General features: G+C 37.3%; 3 protein-coding genes across 7 annotated transcripts in view; 2 read left to right on the forward strand and 1 right to left on the reverse strand.

Moving 5' to 3' along the window:
* The window catches only part of LOC124154514, a 270,506-nt gene that overhangs the window by 175,855 nt on the left and 72,400 nt on the right, over nt 1-22,251 (forward strand). For all 4 annotated transcript variants that reach the window (XM_046528316.1, XM_046528311.1, XM_046528332.1 and 1 more), the window contains one exon: nt 9,663-9,819. In XM_046528316.1, the coding sequence (XP_046384272.1) occupies nt 9,670-9,819 (150 nt within the window). In that variant the 5' untranslated portion in view covers nt 9,663-9,669. The remainder of the gene's footprint in view (nt 1-9,662; nt 9,820-22,251) is intronic.
* LOC124154508 lies at nt 5,031-5,696 on the forward strand. The gene is made up of 2 exons (XM_046528298.1): nt 5,031-5,303; nt 5,384-5,696. The coding sequence occupies exons 1-2, from the start codon at nt 5,123-5,125 to the stop codon at nt 5,653-5,655; spliced, it is 453 nt and encodes a 150-aa protein (XP_046384254.1). The 5' UTR covers nt 5,031-5,122; the 3' UTR covers nt 5,656-5,696.
* LOC124154498 lies at nt 10,584-18,435 on the reverse strand. Of its 2 annotated transcripts, XM_046528285.1 has the most exons (6): nt 16,287-18,435; nt 11,772-12,098; nt 11,509-11,577; nt 11,216-11,424; nt 10,930-11,095; nt 10,584-10,849 (listed from the first exon to the last, which is right to left on the reverse strand). In XM_046528285.1, the coding sequence occupies exons 2-6, from the start codon at nt 12,064-12,066 to the stop codon at nt 10,659-10,661; spliced, it is 930 nt and encodes a 309-aa protein (XP_046384241.1). In that variant the 5' UTR covers nt 12,067-12,098; nt 16,287-18,435; the 3' UTR covers nt 10,584-10,658. The 2 variants fall into 2 exon arrangements, with proteins under 2 accessions (XP_046384241.1, XP_046384232.1); XM_046528276.1 differs by lacking the exon at nt 16,287-18,435 and having other exon boundaries at nt 11,772-12,212.

Here is a 22,251-nt window from a genome sequence, read left to right on the forward strand (position 1 = left end):
AAGGGTATTCGGGCTTCCAGCCGGGTGATCTCTCTCCATTGCTTAATGGAGAGAGACAACCCGGCTGGAAGCCCGAATACCCTTTTCAATCTTATCTTCTTTATATGTTTATATTTCTAACTTAACCTTAACCCATCCAGTAGCTTCTTAAAAATTTTTCTAATCTTAATGAATCTCCCATAAAAACCCTCATTTTTCACCTTTTCAAATGCATTTTGTGAACATCCACGTGTAAAATGTTCGCTAATGCTCTCCAAGTAATAGTTTAATTTTCTTCAAAGAATACAATAATATTCTTCCTCTATCATTAATAATCTTCTGTTATTTCAAGTTTTAGTCTTATTAAATGAAAAATGTATCCACTGCCAAAACATCAGCAGCCATACATCCAAGGATTGGTGTAACGCACCTCTCCAAACTATTATCCTAGTAAATTTACTATATTTTGGCATATGACAATTTTTTGTTCAGCATTATATTTAAAAACTTTAATCTACTATTATTTTACTGTATGTTGATTTCTATTTTAAATAATTGACATTTTTATCATTCACGTATCTTTTTATTTTGCCATGGCGATGGAAAAATATAAATCTTTAACGTGGAGAGTTGAAAAGATTTGTCAATCAATAAGATCGAAAATCAAAATAACTGAAGTGATAATCATTTATTCCTATTTTTTACCCTTATCGACCATTTAGATATTAGCACCATATTTTTATGTATTTTCGTTTTGTTCATTCTGAATGATTACTTTTTTTAGAAGGAAATTGATTTCAGTTGCTAATAATAGAGAACCGCGCAACGATCGAGTTATTGTTTTACCTGTAACGTGCACTCGAGCGGCTTAAAAACATTTGGTAGAAAGTGCACTTTACCAATGTCACTCTCTAACTGACCTATTGGCAATACGTAACGCTGTGGGTTGATTGATGGTGGCATGGCAGTAAAAGAGAGATAGAATGTCTCACCTCTAATTGTAAGTGACTTTCAAATGTGCCCTCATGCCCTGCTTGACGTTAGCTCTTTTGGCCATTTATCAAAGGAAATCTCGGATCTGCAACGAGGTGCGTCTGGATACATGACTCCAATGTGGATGTCCTACGGAAATGAGCAGACAGCCGTTCCCGTAGGGAGACCAATTTCCAAGGGGCAACCAATTATTTCACCTAATCTTGTGTTTATGACCGCTAAGGGATAGTGGACTCTTCAGAAGGGAAAGCTAGTAAGCGCTGCTGTTCAAATGTATGGGAAGCATGCACTTGATGATGTGATGTTAGCTTTTTGCTTACGTACTAATGTCAGCAGAGTATTATTATTTATTTAAACACGGTTAAGAAGTGTGGTAACTTGTAGTTGTGGAGTTGGATGGCACTTCTCGAAGAAATACAACGAACATTGGCTTGAAGAAGGCTGCTGAAGGCTGCAGCTTCTCCGTAGATAGAATTCCCTCTGTTACTTGTTAGAGAGATTCCCTATCCTGCGCTTAGAGGGAGGTTATTTCATGCTGCAACTACGTCATCTCTCCCGCCGTTCTTAACTTTTGCCCTCTCAGTCTGCCTCACTTACTTCCTCGTCTATAGTCTATTTCCATGTAGGCACTAATTGGCGCAGGGTTAACGTGCCTGACTGCCAACCCGAAGGTCGCGGATTCGAATCCCGCCTGGGTGGATTTAGCACCATCCAGTGCATGTATGTGTGAGATGTCAAACAAGTAAATTCTAACACGTTTGTATATTCATGGAAATATTATAAATTATTATCTTAATATTTGAACAAAAAATTTCATATCGTATCACGAAAAATGAATGAGAATGTTAAATTGTGCACTTGAATTTTATGTTTTCTTGTTGACGGAAATTATCGTCACTTTTTGTCAGGGGATAGTTTCTAGAACTGTTTTGGTTTTCGCTTTATTTATTCCTTTTGTACGAGCATTACGAAATTTATGTACTATCGTTTTCAAAAGTATGTAGACACCCACGAGCCCCACTTAACTGATGTGGTAGGGTCGGTAAAAACTTGTAAGGTTGGCACATGAGGTAGCCTGCATCACTCACCAGTACGCCTGCAATAGCCGACGAGGACGGACGCGGGGGCGACCGGGCTAGCGAGACAGGAGTCAAAATACAGGCTCAAATGCCCTAGCGGATAGAATGCTCTGAGGAAACTCACGTCCACGCACAGGTTGGGCCGTCGGAGTTTTCTTGTGTGCTCCTTGGCGAGGATTTCCTCTCTTCAGATTCATATTTGGACTCACGGTGAACACGTAATGTGTATGTGGCCCCGTAGCTGAGTAGGATTACTTCAAGCGCGTTTGATGCACTGAAGTTATGGGGGGGGGACTCGAATCTAAGCCAATTGTATCTTTTTTTTTGAAAGGTCAATTGATAACATCAACATAATAGATATAGTTTACTCGATAAAAAAATTAACACAGAATTTTTTCAGCGACTAATTTTTTAACATAAACGTCTCAATCTGCCTTAACACATTTATTTCAAAGCAAGAGTGGAAATAAGCAGGGAAAGTGGCATAGGTTGTATTTTATCCTTGCTGCTGTCAAATTTCCGTGGAAGAAATGGATGATATCCATTCGGTCGTAAATTTATAATTATTTATTGTTGTCCGATCGGTGCGGTCTGGTCAGGTTGGTTGGTCGGCTATCTCCGAGGCCCCCGAGGTTATAGGGCCCCCACAACGCTCGCGTCTATCTCGAAGTGTATATGAAAGGTGTAATAAAAAAACTCAGATTACTTGAAAGAAATTATTTTTAACAATTATAAAATTCTAAGCTCTGATTATTTGATTTATTTACAGCTTAATCAGCACACAAAGTTTGTAAAAAAATTAATGAAATAAAAGTTTTAGAAGATAAAAGAGAACCTTATGCTTTTTGAAAGGGTTATTCGAAAGGTATTTTGGAGGGTTTTTAGATTTCAGTGCGGTTTTAAGGTACAAATTCACTAAAAAGATAATAGAGCCATCATACCTATCTAAAATTTTTATCTACTTATGTGATTTTCATTTTTCTTAGTATTTTTATTTACGAAATTGCTACCCTTAATTAACTTTAATTTACATTTTTAAGAGCCAGAATAGCGTCAAAATCCATTTCTGGGCATGCGACTTCCCAAAAATTTCCAAAGGGCCCCAGCCGAGGTCACACAATCACCCTAGGCCGCCCCTTCGTCCGTTTTTAAGGGTGAAAGATTTCATGTACCAATTTATTTCCACTTAATCCTTGGAGATATTTGTATTTCGCACTCCTATTGGAAGCAAAGAGTTGGTGCTTTTACTTACATAAATTCCTACACTGGTGAACAAAGATTTTGTCCTGGAGACGTCGTTGGATGATGTTAGACGTATTTTTTGGCTGAATCGGAATCTGGGCTTAAATTATTTCCATCACGTCTAGTTTCATTGGGACAGCTGAATGTATGTTTTTACTTTTACAAAAGTAGTAATTTATTTCATTAATATATCATAATAGCATGAACAGGTAAAAATAATAATTTACTCTCATAACATGTTGTCCTACGATGGCATGTCTTCCTATCCCAACAAAATATATAATTAAACTGGCTGTAACTTATCGTTTTTTTCGATGCAATTCATAATCAGCTTCCACTCCAAATAAGTATGTGACTGTAGGCGCGTAAAGACGTGTGTTTTTCATCTGCAGGTGGTTTGAGAATTTTGTTGCTCGCAAGAAAATGTCAGCTTATTACATTGTAATCGTTGTGAAGTTTCTTAGCTTTCATCGTGGGGGTCAATCCATTTCAAATTACCGAGGTAATGTTGCTCAGTATTTTAAATTTTCCTGAATATTTTATCGTTTGTTCCCTTCAAGTAGAAAATCACAGAACACCATTTGAAAAACATTACATCAATTCATCCCATTCAATTTTTATCTCTTCGAGCTGTTAAAGATGAAAGAATGGATGCGTATCACATTGAGGTACTCATACAAATACCGGCAACCCACCATTTATCTGGTCCTTGACGGTTACACTTGAGGAGTTGAAACCTGGATCGTAGGAATTAAGACTGGAAATAAAGTGTTCCGTGGTAAAGGCAGTGGAAATTGCATGCTGTTATTCCCGAGAAACCTTCCAGGAGATTAAAAAAACATTGATTTTGAGATAAACATAGAATTTAAATTTTAGGGCTCGGGTGATGATGGTATTATACGTAATACGATTTTTAAAAATATTCGGGTATCTGATATCAGTGAAGTTCTTTTCCGCGAAGTGAAAATTTTATCCCGGGAAAAGGTATTTTTTGGCCCCTTGCGGAGTGTAGTACCCACCTCCACTAAGTGCCTCGCTACACTTCCTATCTTCGCCTGTTCCTCCATTCGTTCTCGTGTCTTGCGAAGGGGTCAGCCGTTGCATTAAACACCCGCGCGAATCAAATATACTGCTCTCTCTCTCTCCCCGGGAACACCATTGGAATCATGTTGATTTGGTGGCTGGCGAACTTGCTCCCATTTCAGTTGGTCAGACCTAAGAGGTTTGCCTCCATTTTATTTTGTCAGACTTGCTTAACACGGCCACTAATTAGTGTTAAGTTCGTTGGGGATTTGGCGGTGAAGCTCTGTTCCTCCGTATTGAAACATGGTTGCTACTCTGTTGATAGGAAGTCCTCAGAAAAATGTCAAGTAGGGCAGGATTTTATTGTCAAAAATCTGTGCATTGGAGCATTTAATTAGTCACGTGACATTATTTTATGGAAATTTAAATAATGACGGGTAGCTAACGTTCCCAGAATACTTTTACCGGACGGGATGTTCGAAGAGTCGCCTTGGTTACGTCTACCTCGCTTGGGGGTCATGGAGACATCTACTACGATTGGGGGTCAATAAAAAATGGTCCCTTGCTGAGGTTAGAAGTAAGGCAATGGTGATCCGTATCCCTGACCATAATGATGCTTTGTATGTTGCTGAGCCACTGCATTGTTGAATTGAAAAGGTGATTTGCCCTGTAATTATTCAAGCTACTTTATCTTCATTTATCCTGATAAAGTAGCTGCTAGTTATACAATTAAAATGCCTGCGAATTAAGTGCCATGAGTAATTCATATATTTCTTTTTAGGTCTGGTTGGTTCATTGCAGAATTCATGGAGGAAAATTCTGCTGTTTTCAATGTTGTGCCAATATGTTGGTTTGAGTATGAAGAGGGCCATGAGTTTGTTTTGTGGCCAAACGAAAGCACATCTGTAGGGGAAGAGATAAAGAGATGTGTCTCACCTTCTGATGACTGGAGGCAGTGTCCCGTCATCAGGAAAACTCCATTGATTGGTAACTTAGAGAAAAATATGGTCATTACATTTTCCTAAACCAACTCTTGTTTATTCTTCCATTCCATTTTTCATTTCCAGATGACTACAATTTAGCAAAAGAATTCGAGGCTGTCATTATCAGAGTGGTGGAAAAGGGCTACAAAACTAAATCCATAGCTATCGCCAGGAATAAGAGGGTGGTGATGAAAACCTCCACTAAGTTACCTGGGGAATCATCTTCCTCTGATGAGGCTGCAGAGATAATTATGTCATCATGTTTCAACATTCCTCAGAGAGGAAATGTGGCTCATGAAGGGAAGAGAGCAAAAACCTCTCTCTCTGAAAATGAAAATGCAGTAGCTCACTTATGAAACTTTCAGCGGAAAACCAAAAAAAGTTTCATAAGTGAGGAAGTTTCATAGGTGAGGTTTTTCAGTTTTTAGCATGAAATCCTTTCCTATAGGGGCTGGTTTGTTTTCAGGATGCAATTACTCATTTGGAGGCAAGAAATTGAAGCCTAATAATCTTATTTTCTCACAAGCAGCACCACTGATGATGTGTTACTTTAAGAGAAACATAATTTTGCATTCCTGAACAACATTACCCACGGTTGAATGTCTAGCATTTCTGGTACTAAGCTCAGTGGCGGCGCGTGCGTATACGCATGTTAGCAAGTGCACATCCAAAGATGAATGAATTATAAAAGAAAAATATTCCTTTGCAACGAGAAGGTTAAAAATCCTGTCTGCATGTGCAAGAAAAATGAAACTCCGAACGCTACAGCTATCTCCTTTTCGAATTCACCGCTCTACAAGTGTACGATCCCGTGGCATCGCGCCGGGCGCATTTTCGGTCTATGCGATCGCTTGAGGGTGCTCTGGCGGGACGAAGTAAGCGGGGTATGCACAGTTCCAATGGGTGATGGGAGCAGGCTCAAAACGATGCGAGTGCGCACGCGCATATTTTTGGTGAGTGACTCGCAGGTAGTGTAGTGGTGTAGCCGCCACCTACACTACCTGCGCCCAGGATCCTATTCCGTCTACAGAGTCATCTCTATGGCCGTTTTCTACACTACTTCCTCGTAGGGTGTAAGGAAAGGAGAATGAATTTCACCTACCGTCACTTGTAAAGGTGTGTTTAGAATAATTATTTTCATGAATGCTAACATTATTTCTGTTCATGCAATTTTAAGGGTAGAATATACCAGTGATATGTTTTGCTTGCTATGTATTCTATTACGACGAAATATGATGCTCATGGATTAGTATTAACATAATATAATTAAATCATCCTATATCTGCTCTAATGCACACCCTAGATAAATTACCACCAGCCGCCACTGACTTAGCTGCAAGGCTTTCATACTCGAGAGATTTCGGAATGATGACATTAAATGTTCACAGAGAAGCCAATTTTTGAAAAAAAGTTGTCTCATTAACAGCAGTTTTCAGGAAATTCATTTTACCACCTATAGGCAAACCCAAGATTGGAGATTGAAGAAATGAAATACGTGAGGAAAGTCATCCAAAATAACCCCGTAATTAGGGAGCAAAATTTCACTAATGCATCACGAAGGCTTCACACCCTATGGACCCGGGTTAATATCCTGGCAGAGGCAGAAAGCTTTCAGAGATGGCTGTATCCCTGCTTGAGAGTAGTGTAGACGGAACTTCCAGTGCAACACACTGTCTGGCAGATGGCACGTTAAGCCTTGGTTAAGCCTATTTTTACAACCTGGCTAATTCCAACACAAAGTTTCTATACTCCCTCCCTTACCTCCTGGCGAAAATGACCCCAGCTCTCCGTTTCCTCCCTCTAAATACCATGCCATAGATAATATGAAGCACCCGGTAGTGGCGTAAATATGGTTGGGGGATGAGGGGATAGATCCCTCTCCAAAGCCTCAGAGAAATTAAAAAAAAATGAAACAAAAGTCTAGCTTTGATGAACAGCAACTGCATCTTCTTAAAGCTAAATTTTAGGTTCCAAAATGATGCAAAACGTATTTACAGGCATGCCTGTTTTTTTAATTTCATGGGATACCCCGTTGCCTCTGGGGGGTGGGGGGTGAAGCCGCCCCCCCAGGTACTACCATCACCCCCAAAGCATATTCCTAGTTACGCCTCCGGTACCCGGGATATTTCGTGACTAAGACTTTTCCGGTGCTTAGATCACTTCTTTTAATTGAGCATTTGAAATAATCGCGCAACTGCTGTCAGTGATGAATGAACAAAAATAGATTATGAGCCCGGAAAAAACTCTCCTCACAATAATGTTTACGCACTAAAAAAGAATTTTCCCATGAAATTTTAACAATAGTAGATTGAATCTACCGGGTATAGCTTCTCTGTCGGCATTCTTCCGCGAATTCAGCGCCGGGAATTTCGTCTCACAAGCCGTGTGGCTAATCTTCACGAAATATTTTGCTTCCCCGTATCTGATAACAACACCGGACACTTTTTGTTATTCGATATAATGGTTATAAGTCATTCCTGAGTCGAAAAGAAATGCCTTCTTTTTCGCGTGTTGAATTTGACTAAAATGATTACGTTACTACTGACGACGCGAGTTATTCTCCGAGGGCATTCGTACTAACTCTCGTTCAGTTAAAAAACAAACGCTTGCCACCAGGCAGACTCAAGCTAATAGCCACTCAAGGTCAAACTATATTTCATTATAACCCTCAGATACAAGTTGGGTCAGTTTTGATTTGCGCGCCGCGTAAGCAACTTTCCCCGGCTCAATTCGTCCCGCGGATGAGGGATTACCCCCGCGGAATGAGACCACGCACGCTGTTTTTACCATCGTGTTGAATCGCCATCGACTTACAAACGCCCATTCTGCAAATACGATAGTCTTTTTTGGATGACCTTGGAAGCTAAAATTTTGGTACGCGAGGATTTTTAACGGCTCATTCTGGTGTTATTTCGCTGGGGCGACGTAAAACATAACCTTGGAAAATTCTTGACAATCTTCCGTTAGAGATAGATATTCCGGATTAACGATCGTCTACTGCAGTTATTAGTTAGTCAGTTAACTAGTATCTAATAAACAGCCTCGCCCATTATTAAAACTTATTATTCTTCGTTGACATATCTATGTGATGAGCACGTACTACCCCCGCTCCTGTGACTAAAAGCGGCGCGCGTACCGCAATTTTCTCGTAGAGCAGTTATCGGAAAATTCGTATAAGTGAGGTATTTTATCTCATTGGCTGGGAAAAATCTGAGGTTGGAAATACATGGGTTCATATGGGGTTATTCACCGGACCAAAAAAATGGGCGTATAAGTGAGGGCATCGTATAACTGAGGGTCGTATAACCGAGGTTCTACTGTATGTCATTGCCAAGAGGTGCAGATGATCGAGAAGAGGAATGTTTCAGCATCTTACATAGTAAGTTTCTTGCAGATTGCGTGTCTTTAAGGCATTATAGTTATCTACTTATTGCATATATAAATGTGATGTCACATTATCCAGCAGGCCTAACATCTGATGCTGGGGTGGTGGGCATAGGCGGATCCAGACCCTAAAAAATATGCTAGATTTTTAATATGGTCCCATTATCATTTCGTTCGTTTTGTATGACGAGGTATCCTTGTGCCCCCCCCTCAACAAAATCCTGGATACGGCCTTGCTTGTGCCCCTCCCAGAAAGAAATCCTGGATCCGCCCCTGGTGGTGGGTGCAGAAAGTGTAGAAGCTGCATTGCAGCAGCTACATGCAGATGGTACGGGTCATCAATGTTTGGAATACGTGTGGAAGGAAGACTTCGATGCCTTTGTAGTTGAGCACTGTGACAATCAAAGTAAATTATTTGCTTTCTGCCGTGAAATTATATCTAATCAAACAGACATTAAGGCGGAGTTAAGGAAACAAGGGACACAATAAGGGCACAGAAAATTTAATGTTTCATTGTCCTATAGCTCTACCAGTACAGTCCTACGAATCTCTGGTGGAGGTGGAATTGTTGCTTGAAGCAGACAAGAGCTTCAGGTCATACATGGTAAGCCATTATTGTGTAAAAAGAAGTTTTAGTAGGCTTTACCTACTACTACAGAGGTACTTCCTTTTGATGTGCAATGCTTCTTCTTTCAAATTTAACCTTATCTTTTCAGTTCAGAGAGTTAAGTGGATGCTTGGCATAGAACCAAGGAGTTTTTGTAAGACACAATTTATCGAAAGTCATGAGCAATTATGTAGGCTCATTACTTAACTGGAGTGGAGTGAGAAACAAGAGAGCAATGGCAACACTCAAAAATTTGTTATCAGTTCTTAAAGGCAACCTTGACTTTCTTATGGTTTCAGTAGTAGAAACAATTGATAGTTCAATATGTACTGAGTTGCACTGAAATATATTGTTTGTGATTACATGTTTCAGATGCTGCATGCCAGGTCAGTATGGAAGCCTTGATGATGCCAACTTCAAAAGAGAAATTTGCCAATGGCTTAGCCAGGCATATAGGATAAAGGATGGCAGGAAGACCAATGAAGCAGAGCCGGAAGAACATGAGGGAGCTTATGCTGACCTCACTGAGGTAAGACTTTAGGGAATTTACTTTTAAATTAAATTCATGTGTGAAAATATAACGTCACAGGTTTGATTATGTCATTTCTGTGGGAAAAAATTGCATTACAATAAACATGCCATTAAAATACCTTTTCTTTAAATTCCTATGGCTGAATTAACCAAAAAAAAGCATGTCAAAACATGCATTTTAAAATTATTGTTGTTTGGCTGTATTTTAGTTATCATCGTACCGTTTCTAAAAGCTACCCTGTATCATCCCTAACATTAACTTGGCATATTATATGGAAAAAATTTAAATCTTAGTGTCTTGAAACTAGCAGAGTAGCCAAACTTTCATTTGTAATTAGAATAAAGACTTTAATTGACTGCATGTATGACTTCTGATCAAATTGAAACACCTATAGTGTTCCAATTCAGATCATAAAAAGGAATGTATTTTTGTATGAATTTTAAACTCATTCTTTTCTCCTCTCAGGAAGTGGCAGAAGATACAGTCTTCCCAAGGAGGAATGAAAAGTCATTATGCCATCATCTTGATGTCATTTTCAAGTCATGGCTTGGTAGTCACGGTGACCTCAAAATGGTCCCTTGAAATGACATCCTTCTTGACTCATGATGATGTCAATATGACCTTAAATGACTACCTATCATTTTGACCTCACTTTGACCTCACCTTGACTACTTATGACCAAACCTAGTTTTTTTTACATCTGAATGTTAATACTTTAATTTATATTGTCATTTTTAGGGATAAATCAAACATCTCAGGTGTAATGGCCATATAATGATTTATTTTAATAAAAAATAGATTTTACAGAAAAAAGGTAAGGAAATGTGTAACTTTTCCTAATCTTCTTGCTCCTTGTCTCCCTCATCAATTACACATGGAGAAATACAATCCTCATTGCCCATTTCAGAATGTTCTGCTTTGCTTCTTCTCCCTTCTAATTGTCTCTGATTGCTGGTGTTAAACCACCGCTGAATTTTTGTCTTTGTTTTGATTAATTTTCCTTGAGGGAAATTCTTCAATTGGGAGACTAAAAACAAAGGAGAAAATAATGCCATAAAGCTGAAAGTTTCAAATTTGGATAAAATAGGTAGAAGAATTCATACTTACTGCAAATAGCCTTATTTATGTAAGTTTTGCTAAATGTAATTTTTCCGTGTCCTCCATCCCAATTAATACAACGAGCGAATTTATTTGTGAACATTTTTCTTAGTATATGGGCTGCTGACTCCTTTTCATCAGTTTGATCAATCGTCATTTGCCTAACATATGAAACCTGTCAGAAAGGAAACCAAAATAAATTAATCGTAACTTTAACACTGAACAGAAAAAAGAAAAATAGAAGGTGTGAAGTTGATGGATGATGAAGAGTTAGGGTAACAGACAAGTTACTTACAAATGATTTGAAGTTGGATGGAGTTTTGAGGAACTCCTCAAAGTTGCTCAGGTCCTTCTCATTATCCAAAAGTATATTTGGCATATTTGCGGGCTCAAACATTTTATCTTCTGGAGCAATATATGCTAGAATTTTTCCTTGGTTTAGTAGTACGGTGTTCATTTTAATCTCAAGGCTTTTCAGAGATTCTGCAACTAACATTTCATGTTCTGCAATGAATTAAGAGTTACAAATGAGATTGGACAAGACAAATTTTCTCTGAAAGTTCGGGAGCAATAATTATGCCAACTTACTCTTATTACAAGCTTGAATATTTGTAATCATTTTTTCACATACCAAGAGCCTGTTTGTTAACTCAACACCTGTGAAAGATATGAAGGAAAAGTTGGTAATTAATAAACTATACTAGTGAAGATAAGAGACATCAGTTTCTTTTACAAAACAGGAAACTGATGATCTGAGTATACCAAAGAACAGTTCAAAATTATCAACATTAAAAAATTAAAAGAGAAGGACAACTTTTATCATATAAACTTCCTATCACCAAGAAAATTACTTTGAGACTCCTGGTTGCCTTCTCCAGATCCTCCTGCATTCTCATCCCTTGACTGTGCTGCATCCATTTCATTATTTATCATGTTACTTGGGTGTTGTTGGATAATGCTTTCAGTATCTTTATTCTTATACTTCTTGGCATCACCCACGTTTCCTATAATAGCCTGTTGTTTTGGTCCATCTTTGGAAATCCCTTTGGCATCCAATTTTCCCTTTTCCAGCTCCATGTCCATCTGCTCAAGACCATTACTCTCACTAGAGCTTTCTTTCTCCTGCATCTGTTGATTAGTATCCATCTTAACCTCAGATGGATATTTCTTCTCATTCACTATATTAACATCAAGAAAGTATGAGATTCAGAACTGTCTACAGCATTTAGAGATTGAGGTTTAACAATGAAAAGCAGAGCCCTATTGAAAATTTCTTACAAGTCTTACAGAAATTCTTATAAGAATTCTGTAAGACTTGTAGGATTCTATAAGTCTTACAGAATTCTTATAGGATTCTATAAGTCTTATAGAAATTCTTATAGGATTCTATAAGTCTTACATATTTCTTATAGGAGTCTATAAGTCTTATAGAAATTCTTATAGGATTCTATAAGTCTTACAAAAATTCTTATAAGAAATCTGCATTTCTTATAGAATTCTACAATAATGCTGTGCAGGTCGCATACCTTTTATGTTTTCATCCAGCAGGCGTGTCACCATAACTTATGTTGGCAATTGATAATTATTTAAGGAATTCTACATATGATAATTTTTGGAAATTATGTATAACTCTTTTTTAAGTAATGTTCTGCTAATTTCCTGGTTTTTTTTCAGCATGGTATTTGACATAAATGGTTCCAAGAAGCGGAGGCTTCTTTAATGCTACTTGTTAGGTATAGCTGAGGGCACATGAAAAATTTTAGACTTATAAGATCTGTCTCTTTCGAGTCTACATATTACTTGACCGATGGAAGTTCGATATGGGCCATGAATAACCACGATGTATACTACGATTGCATACGTTGCAGGATACTGTTCACATGGTTCCCTAGCAACCTAACAACCAAAACTTGTTTGGTTGTTAGGTTGCTAGGGATTGCTTTTATATGTTAATCATTCACTATGTCTTTGTGATAGCAGTTTAATAAAATAAGTCGTGTGCTTCTAACCAAAATAAGGCATTGACCTCATTCGGTAACCCTATTGGAAATTTCTTATAAGAAAATTTCTTATCAGAAATTGGACATATTTCTTATAAGAAAATTTCTTATAAGAATTTTTCTATAAGAAAATTTCATATCAGAAATTGGGCATATTTCTTATAAGAAAATTTCTTATAAGAATTTTTCTTATAAAAAATTTCTTCTACCTATCAGTTACAAAATGTTATTTATAACAAATTTTCTGATGGAAATATTTATTATAAATATCATATCAACATGCTTAAAACACTTGCGCAAACTTCTATAAAAAGCTACATAAGATTTACATCCCTATACTGAGAGTACAAAGTTAGCATTATACCTAATTCAATCCAAATGTATATATCGCCTATATCTTATGCAGCAAACCTAATGATTTCCCATGAACCAAATGTAGATGTCTATCATCAGTGTACATCAAAAAGGACATTGAAGCTCTGTAAAGTTCACCTGGCTGGCCAGACAAGGCGAGATACCATAGAGGTCTTTCAGGGCATGGATTCTGTATAGGGTCAATGTCCCCACATGCTAAAAGAAACTAAAATCAATGAAACCAACGATAGCCTAGAATGATGGACTGATAATTGAATACAACTTTGGCAATCATTACGCAATGAAAGATACAGGAATTGCAATATAGAATATGATTTAACCTGGAAAATTGAAGAAGCAAATGAAATAAAATTCAAGTTCCACTGGAGATAGGTACTTCAAGAAATTATATGGGAAGGAAGAGTAAAATTTGATAAATAAAATGCATATGAGCAATGTTTATTTAAGATACCAGAGAGAATGAGACCTCTACATGCAGATTTGGATAGATAATGAAAGAAATAAGCAAAGCAAAATGGAATTTGATGCCATTTTGGAGAAAAGGATACGTAGATTATGGCTAACAATAAGTGCAACATTTAGGGAAATTAATAGGAATCACAGAAACACTGATTGAGAATAATAGTTGATGTATTTTCCATAAAATAGTAACTGTGCAGATGTTGGCATACTCATACAAATTCATTCTCATTCTCTTCAGAGACCACTAAATCACTCACTTTGTCCACTAAAACACTGTTTTCATCAAAACTTCCTCTTATGTTAGATATGCCACAATCTGAAAAACATACATGTCTATCTAAATTAATGATGAAAAGTTTAAAATTCCACGAAACTGTCTGTTTAAGGTAACATAATTTTAGGAATGCCAGTTTTTTAATACTTACCAAATGAGGTCAATGCCTTATTTTGGTTAGAAGCACACGACTTATTTTATTAAACTGCTATCACAAAGACATAGTGAATGATGAACATATAAAAGCAATCCCTAGCAACCTAACAACCAAACAAGTTTTGGTTGTTAGGTTGCTAGGGAACCATGTTAACAGTATCCTGCAACGTATGCAATCGTAGTATACAACGTGGTTATTCATGGCCCATATCGAACTTCCATCGGTCAAGTAATCTGTAGACTCGAAACAGAGAGATCTTATAAGTCTACAATTTTTCATGTGCCCTCAGCTATATATACTAGCAAGTCGCATTCAAGAAGCCTCCGTTTCTTGGAACCATTTATGTCAAATACCATGCTGAGAAAAACCAGGAAATTAGCAGAACATTACTTAAAAAAGAGTTATACATAATTTCAAAAATTATCTTATGTAGAATTCCTTAAATAATTATCAATTGCCAACATAAGTTATGGTGACACGCTTGCTGGATAAAAACCTAAAAGGTATGCGACCCGCGCAGCATTATTGTAGAATTCTATAAGAAATGCAGATTTCTTATAAGAATTTTTGTAAGACTTATAGAATCCTATAAGAATTTCTATAAGACTTATAGAATCCTATAAGAAATATGTAAGACTTATAGAATCCTATAAGAATTCTGTAAGACTTATAGAATCCTATAAGTCTTACAGAATTCTTATAAGAATTTCTGTAAGACTTATAAGAAATTTTCAATAGGGAAGTATTAAAAAACTGGCATTCCTAGTATTATGTTACCTTAAACAGATAGTTTCGTTGAATTTTAAACTTTTCATCATAAATTTAGATAGAAATGTATATTTTTCAGATTGTGGTATATCTAACATAAGAGGAAGTTTTAATGAAAACCGTGTTTTAATGGACAAAGAGAGTGATTTAGTCGTCTCTGAAGAGAATGAGAATGAATTTGTATGAGTATGCCAACATCTGCACAGTTATTATTTTATGGAAAATATATCAACTATTATTATCAATCAGTGTTTCTGTGATTCCTATTAATTTCCCTAAATCTTGCACTTATTGTTAGCCATATTCTACGTATCCTTTTCTCTAAAATGGCATCAAATTCCATTTTGCTTTGCTTATTTCTTTCATTATCTATCCAAATCTGCATGTAGAGGTCTCATTCTCTCTGGGTTCTTAAATAAACATTGTTCATATGAATTTTATTTATCAAATTTTACTCTTCCTTCCCATATAATTTCTTGAAGTACCTATCCCCAGTGGAAATTGAATTTTATTTCATTTGCTTCTTCAATTTTCAAGGTTAAATCATATTCCATATTGCAATTCCTGTATCTTTCATTGCGTAATGATTGCCAAAGTTGTATTCAATTATCAGTCCATCATTCTAGGCTATGGTTGGTTTCATTGATTTTAGTTTCTTTTAGCATGTGGGGACATTAACCCTATACAGAACCCATGCCTTGAAAGACCTCTATGGTATCTCGCCTTTTCTGGCCAGCCAGGTGAACTTTACAGAGCTTCAATGTCCTTTTTGATGTACACTGATGATAGACATCTACATTTGGTTCATGGGAAATCATTAGGTTTGCTGTATACCAGATATAGGCGTCTACATTTGGATTGAATTAGGTAAAATGCTAAATTTGTACTCTCAGTAGGGATGTAAATCTTATGTAGCTTTTTATAGAAGTTTGTGCAAGTGTTTTAAGCATGTTGATATGATATTTATAATAAATATTTCCATCAGAAAATTTGTGATAAATAACATTTTGTAACTGATAGTTAGAAGAAATTTTCTTATTGAAAAATTCTTATAAGAAATATGCCCATTTTCTGATAAGAAATTTTCTTATAGAAAAGTTCTTATAAAAAATTTTCTTATAAGAAATATGCCCAATTTCTGATAAGCAATTTTCTTATAGAAAAATTCTTATAAGAAATATGCCCAATTTCTGATAAGAAATTTTCTTTTAGAAAAATTCTTATAAGAAATATTCTTATAAGAAATATGTCCAATTTCTGATAAGAAATTTTCTTATAAGAAATTTCCAATAGGGTTTGTCACTGCCAGAAAAGTATTACTTAAAACTACCTTCTTGTACATTCTACCATCCATGATCTCATCTGCATCTTCGTGCTGGTGGTATAAAGTTACTTGGTTGGGTTGTTTCTCTGATTGAGGTTCCATCAAGTATCCACCCCGTTCAACATCTCTGTTGACAAGCTGTTCTAATGGCTTGTAACCTGACCTGAGCAGTTTCTTAATGACACCAATATAGGTTTCAAATGGAAAAGCACTAAGCTCATCTAGTGTACATTCATTTTCCCTGCATTCCTCTACAAGATGTGACAGTGCATGTACATTATATGATACAAAAGTTTCACTAATATATCTCTGGGAATGTTCAATAAATCGCCTCAGTAACAATTGGGCCACATCAAGCATATTCTCCTTCTTCACTAAAGTGGGGCTGCAAAGAATGTACAATGGAACCTGAAGAAGCTTGAAGCTCTTCCACAGACTTTCATTTAAATCCTTGAACAACCATAAACCATCATACAAAAGAATACGCCTGTATTCTGTGGCATGAAATTTGGCCCTGAACTCAAACTGTCTTGGCCTACGATTGAAATCTCTGGGGACACACTGAGCAAGTTCAGAAATTTTATTGTTTATGTCATTGACCTGTTGCTCATTCAATAACCCTCTCCTCTTCTTGCTTCCCATGAGAAACTTCATCCACCGCTTCATTACTCCTTGATATACCAAATGCATTGCATCAAGTCGGAAACTCGAAATCATTTTTGTCATGGGAATGCTCTCAAGAGGGGAGTCACCTGTATGATGCCGTACATTACATCTGTTTTGGAAGGTGATATCTGTTCGCATTGGGGCATCCAAATCATTGAAAGTCATAACACCATTAACCCAAACTCCCTCAACTTCACACTTTTCACATGAAAAATATCCATTATGGCCAATGATGCACTTGACAAGGGCCCTGGCTGGAGCATCAAGAATGTAATGTCTGATTTCAAATTGGTAATTTTGACTGAACATAAATATGCCATTTGCTGTCAATGCCCGGGCTTCCCTCACAAAATCCGCCAAATATTCAATGATGTCACTTGGCTTTCCCTTACCCAGGTAAGTAGCTATAACAAAGGGCTCCTTTTGATTCCTAAGTCTACCCAAAATTGGCCAAATGCTATCGTGAGTGCTTTTAAAGGGTTCAAAACCATCAATGTTGATATCAATAACAACTCTTTTGAATTCGTTTAAGTATTTCTCTGTCAGCCTTTGCTCAAGATTTTTTTTCAGCCCTTTATACCAAAATTTTCCCATTCCCATTCTGGGAAGTTCATCAACACAATGAGGAGTTCCAAGCAAGGCACTATGAGTTAGAGGTAAGTAAGGATGAATAGGATTAAGTATACTAAGCAGGGTATCGATTTTTTTGAGTGAAACACCTCTATGAGCCCATTCTTTGAGTGCCCTTAACAGATAGGCCTCTCTGTCCTCATCATCCTGAAGTTGAGGATTATTGGCAACAATTACTTCTTCAAATATGAAAAGGTCTTCATCACTTTCCTCTGATGTGCCACTTGCAGTAGAATCACTTTGAACTAAGTTATCACCTACATCCATGGGATCTTCAATAATATGCTCTTCATTATTATTAGAGTTCAATTGTTCATCTTGATCTGTGGATTCATCATCTGCATTACAGCTGTCATCACTCATATATTGTGATAGTGTCCGAGCTCTTTCTACCTCTGCTCTAGCACGGCGTTTAAGTTTGCGTTGAGCCTAAAAGAATACAGATGAATTTATGTGCAATAAATAATAATGGAGATCTGTTCAGAAACTAAACGTTACAGTGGTATCAATCAGAGGCGGACTGGCCAGCGTGGGCAGGAGGAAATTAATGCAGGGGCACCTGACCCCAGGACTGAAGGCCCCTAACTAAGGACTGAAGGGAAGCCCAAGGGGTTTTTTCTGCACACGGCGTTTTCCTAGGACCAGACAAGCCTATGATGTACTAAAATGAAAGGACACACAAGACCCCTGAAGCGGTGCGACCTGTCCACCTTCTTTTTCCTTTTGCCAGTGTTCTAAAATTGTAATTATCAAGAAACATTAGAACTGAATTACCCATGCGGTGGTGCCCTGTAGTACCAATTCCGACCCTAATAGCATCAATTGCCCAGTGAATCAGTGGCGCAGCAAGTGGGGGAATTTGGGGGATAAACCCCCCCCCAGAGCTCAGAGAAATTTTTAAGTTTAATCCATTTTACTTAATGGATTAGTATTACTTATTGAAAAGTGTTAGGATTAATCAAATATCCCTCAGAAAGCCGTAAAACTCACCGTTTTGAACTATTATTCTTCAAATGTTTCTGGAGGGCCCCCGCAATTCCTACTTACCCTGGTGGGTATGCAATACCCCCAAACACCTAAGTATTAGTTGCTCCTAAACCCCCCCCCCCAGCCTTAATTCTTAGTTGCGCCCCTGCAGTGGATAACACGATTGTAACAAGTATGGAGTGATGTGAATGATGGAATGGGAAACAACATTTCTCAAACTGACATTTTAAACAAAGTCAACCATCACGAATTATAAATGCGACTGTGAAGAATGCAAGCATTGCAGAATATTTGTGATAGGATAAACAAAAAATCCTTTAAAAGTTTACTTAACACTTATTAAATAATACTTACTGATTTATTCTGTTGAGACACGACTCTCAAATGCTTCTCTCAAATCTCACTGGCTTCTTCTTCTCCTCAATGGCTGCAACCTAGAGCTCTTCCTTCGAAGGAAGGCCTCACGAACGATCGTTTGTGAAAATGAGCGTTAACAGCCACAGAAAAGGCTTATTGTAGTGAAACAAACACTAAATTCCAGCAGAACCAGTTGCTTTAAACTTATACGAATTATTGTTCTTGCATTAGTTACGTTATAACTACAATATCAACAGTAAACTGTTGATTTTAATTGAAGACCGCTATGTATTTGTAGCGTTACTGACAATGAGTATTATTCCCATAGCGACGCACGTATGCACATCCGCGCCGATGCAAGTGAATATTATTGAAAGCAGGTGGAAGCTTTATTTATTACGTAAATGCGACAATTGGCGACGAGTTGCATTTTTCTTGAAAAACCGCGGCGCGTTACAGTTTGTCGAGTTTATACGAAATTCGAAACGTTTTGGGCGCGTGGCGGGTTTCTTTCGGAATATTTTCGACGCAATAGGTTTACTCCCGCGCCTTCTCTTTCGGTAGTAATGAAGAAAAGACCATTTTTAAGGAACAATTATCATATCAAGTCATTGCATCGCGTACGAAAATCGCCCAACAGCTAAATTATTTACGTGCTGACCTGAAAATCGCCTTCCGTTAAAATACCACGATGTATCTAAAAAAAAAAAACGATCTTCGCCATGTTAAAATATCACGAAATATCATCCGATAAAAATTTTCTTAAGATAAAATATCACGATGCACAATTAGATGAAAAAATGCCTCCGAGTTTGATTTGAAATTGACGACAGATATAAAATATCACGATATGTAATTCGTTCAAATTATGATAAAACTCACGAACTCCATCCATATATAGTATCTTTGAATTATTGACGCATTAATGACAGGTTCATTTTATGATCAATTGATTATACATGTATGCAATGAACGCATCAATTATCCTAAACCGATTAAAATATCGGGCCCGATAAAAATCACCTTCATAAAAAATAACCCGATCATTCCATAAAAAATCTCAAACCAAATAAAATATCGCGACATATAATACGATAAAAAATTGCCTTTAGATAAAATATCACGGATATGCAATTAGATGACAAAATACCTCCTAATGAATATCACGATATACTATCGGATAAAAAAATCGCCTCCTTCATCCCAAAACTTCCATCATTTGTTACGTAATTTCTTAGTGGAGAATTCATATTCAATATAAAATAAGTAATTTTTTAAATACATCGATATAATGTCTAGCTTAAACGAAGGCCAACCCTACAGCTGTCTTCTCCCAACATAATTTTCCGTCGCCAAAGCATGACAATATATCGGGCGCGATGACGCAATTTTTTTACGGGCAATAAATCACGATGTTTTATCCGAGCGGCAATTTTTATTGGACGATATTTAGTGATATTTTAGCATTGGCGATTTTTTATAGGATGGTATAACGTTGTATTTCATTAGAAGGCGATTTTTATCAGGTTCGATATTTTTTATTGGATTAAAAATCGTTATCTTATCGAAAGTCCACTTTCTACCTTATGATACATCGTAACATCGTACATCGTAAGGCTATTTTTAACGCTACCAATATATTTAAAAGGCTCCGTTAATTTATCCCACCCATATTTTCATTGTATGATGTATCGTGATATTTTTTTCCGTTACGATATTTTATCAGTCCCGATACTTTTATTGCGCTCCACCATTAATCGATTATTTTCAAATATCAATTTCATATTACGAATTTAATTAAATATGACGATACTTCACAATATATCGCCCGGGACTAGTGGCGCAGTCGCGTCTTGGGGAGACACTGGGGGTGAGGGCAGAAGGGGGAATTTTAGGGGACGCCGCCTAGTAAATTGAGACCTAAAACCTAATGGATGTAGAAACTGGCTATTAGCCAAAGGGTCCCAGGTTCAAACGGGGGGTGAAGCTTTGGACTCCCCGAAATTAATATTCATCTGTAGATCTAGCCCAGGGAAAGAAACAAGCCCCCCTCCGTTTATGTGTGATATTTGTGTGCCTGGTTGTGTGAAGTGCCTGGGTTGAGCTCTACCCTCACCTTTCCAAACCAACCTCAGGTTGAAATGCTGAGGGAGTGAGTAGTGTTGAAATCAATTTTATAATCAGGAATTTTGTGTGGGATGGGGGATCCAAAACCAGGGGGGAAAAAGGTCCGGGGTGTCCGGACCCCCTGGATCTCCCTTATACTATGCCACTGGTTGGCAATATTTGACCTGATTAAATTTTCAATAGGTTCTTTATACTTTCATGTGACAAATGAATTCAAAGTCAAAATGACATCACTTTGACCTCAGAATGACCCTCAAAAAGTTAGCTTTTGCAGTCATGACTGAGTAGTGACTTTTTGTAGGTCATTTTGAGGTCAAAGTGATATCATTTTGACTTTCCTTCCTCCTTGGGTTGGTTCCCTGAATTGAAGTTTCATCATTCTTGCATCCCATCAGGGGAGGAGGGATGAATGGCCCTTTCACGTTTGTTAGCAATTATTTTGTGTCAGTATTTGGTCCAAAGGCATTTCAAGGAATGTATGTATAGAACATATAATATGTTCCAAAACTGTATGAGAACAATGAAAAATACGTTTACATTGGAACCTCAGCTTTGTAATAGTTCTCTAAAGAGACATTTCTCACAAAGAAAGTTATGTAATTGTCTTTTCAAAGCCATTCAAAGTTGTCTCTTTTTCACATGGCATGGAAATGCATCATATAGTTTTATCCCTATGTATTATGGACCCCAAGGACACAATTTTAAATTTTGTTGCTTAGTATGAAAAGCCTCAGATCTCCTTGTGGTAGTTATAGTGGTTGTGGAAGTCAACTAGAGACATATAGGATCTCACATATAGCACAACATTACATATTTGTTGCATACAGTTGTTTTTTTTTATTTTAAACAATTGAGGTGTTGGGAATTTACACCCTAAATAATAGTGCCGGAAGAGATGTGGGAGTAATATATGTATGTATTAGGAAAAGTACACAAAACTTTGTACATCAGTACTAACAGCATGGGTAGCATATAGTACAGTCCGGCCGCGGAGAGTTGTCCGTTGACAGCTAGAAGGGGTAGGGGGCAATGTTGCCAGGTCAGAAAGGGAAACGCCCACACCACACGTAAACCAAAGGGTTCCGTGAAGAAAGGAGCCGGAAGGGACGACGGGCATGAAGGGCCAACGGAAGAGTCGCGGTCAGCATTACCTTTTTATCCTTTACTTTCCTACTACTCTGCCCTCACTGAGAAAAATAGCGGT

Source organism: Ischnura elegans, chromosome 1 (assembly GCF_921293095.1).
Source record: "Ischnura elegans chromosome 1, ioIscEleg1.1, whole genome shotgun sequence".
NCBI lineage: Eukaryota > Metazoa > Arthropoda > Insecta > Odonata > Coenagrionidae > Ischnura > Ischnura elegans.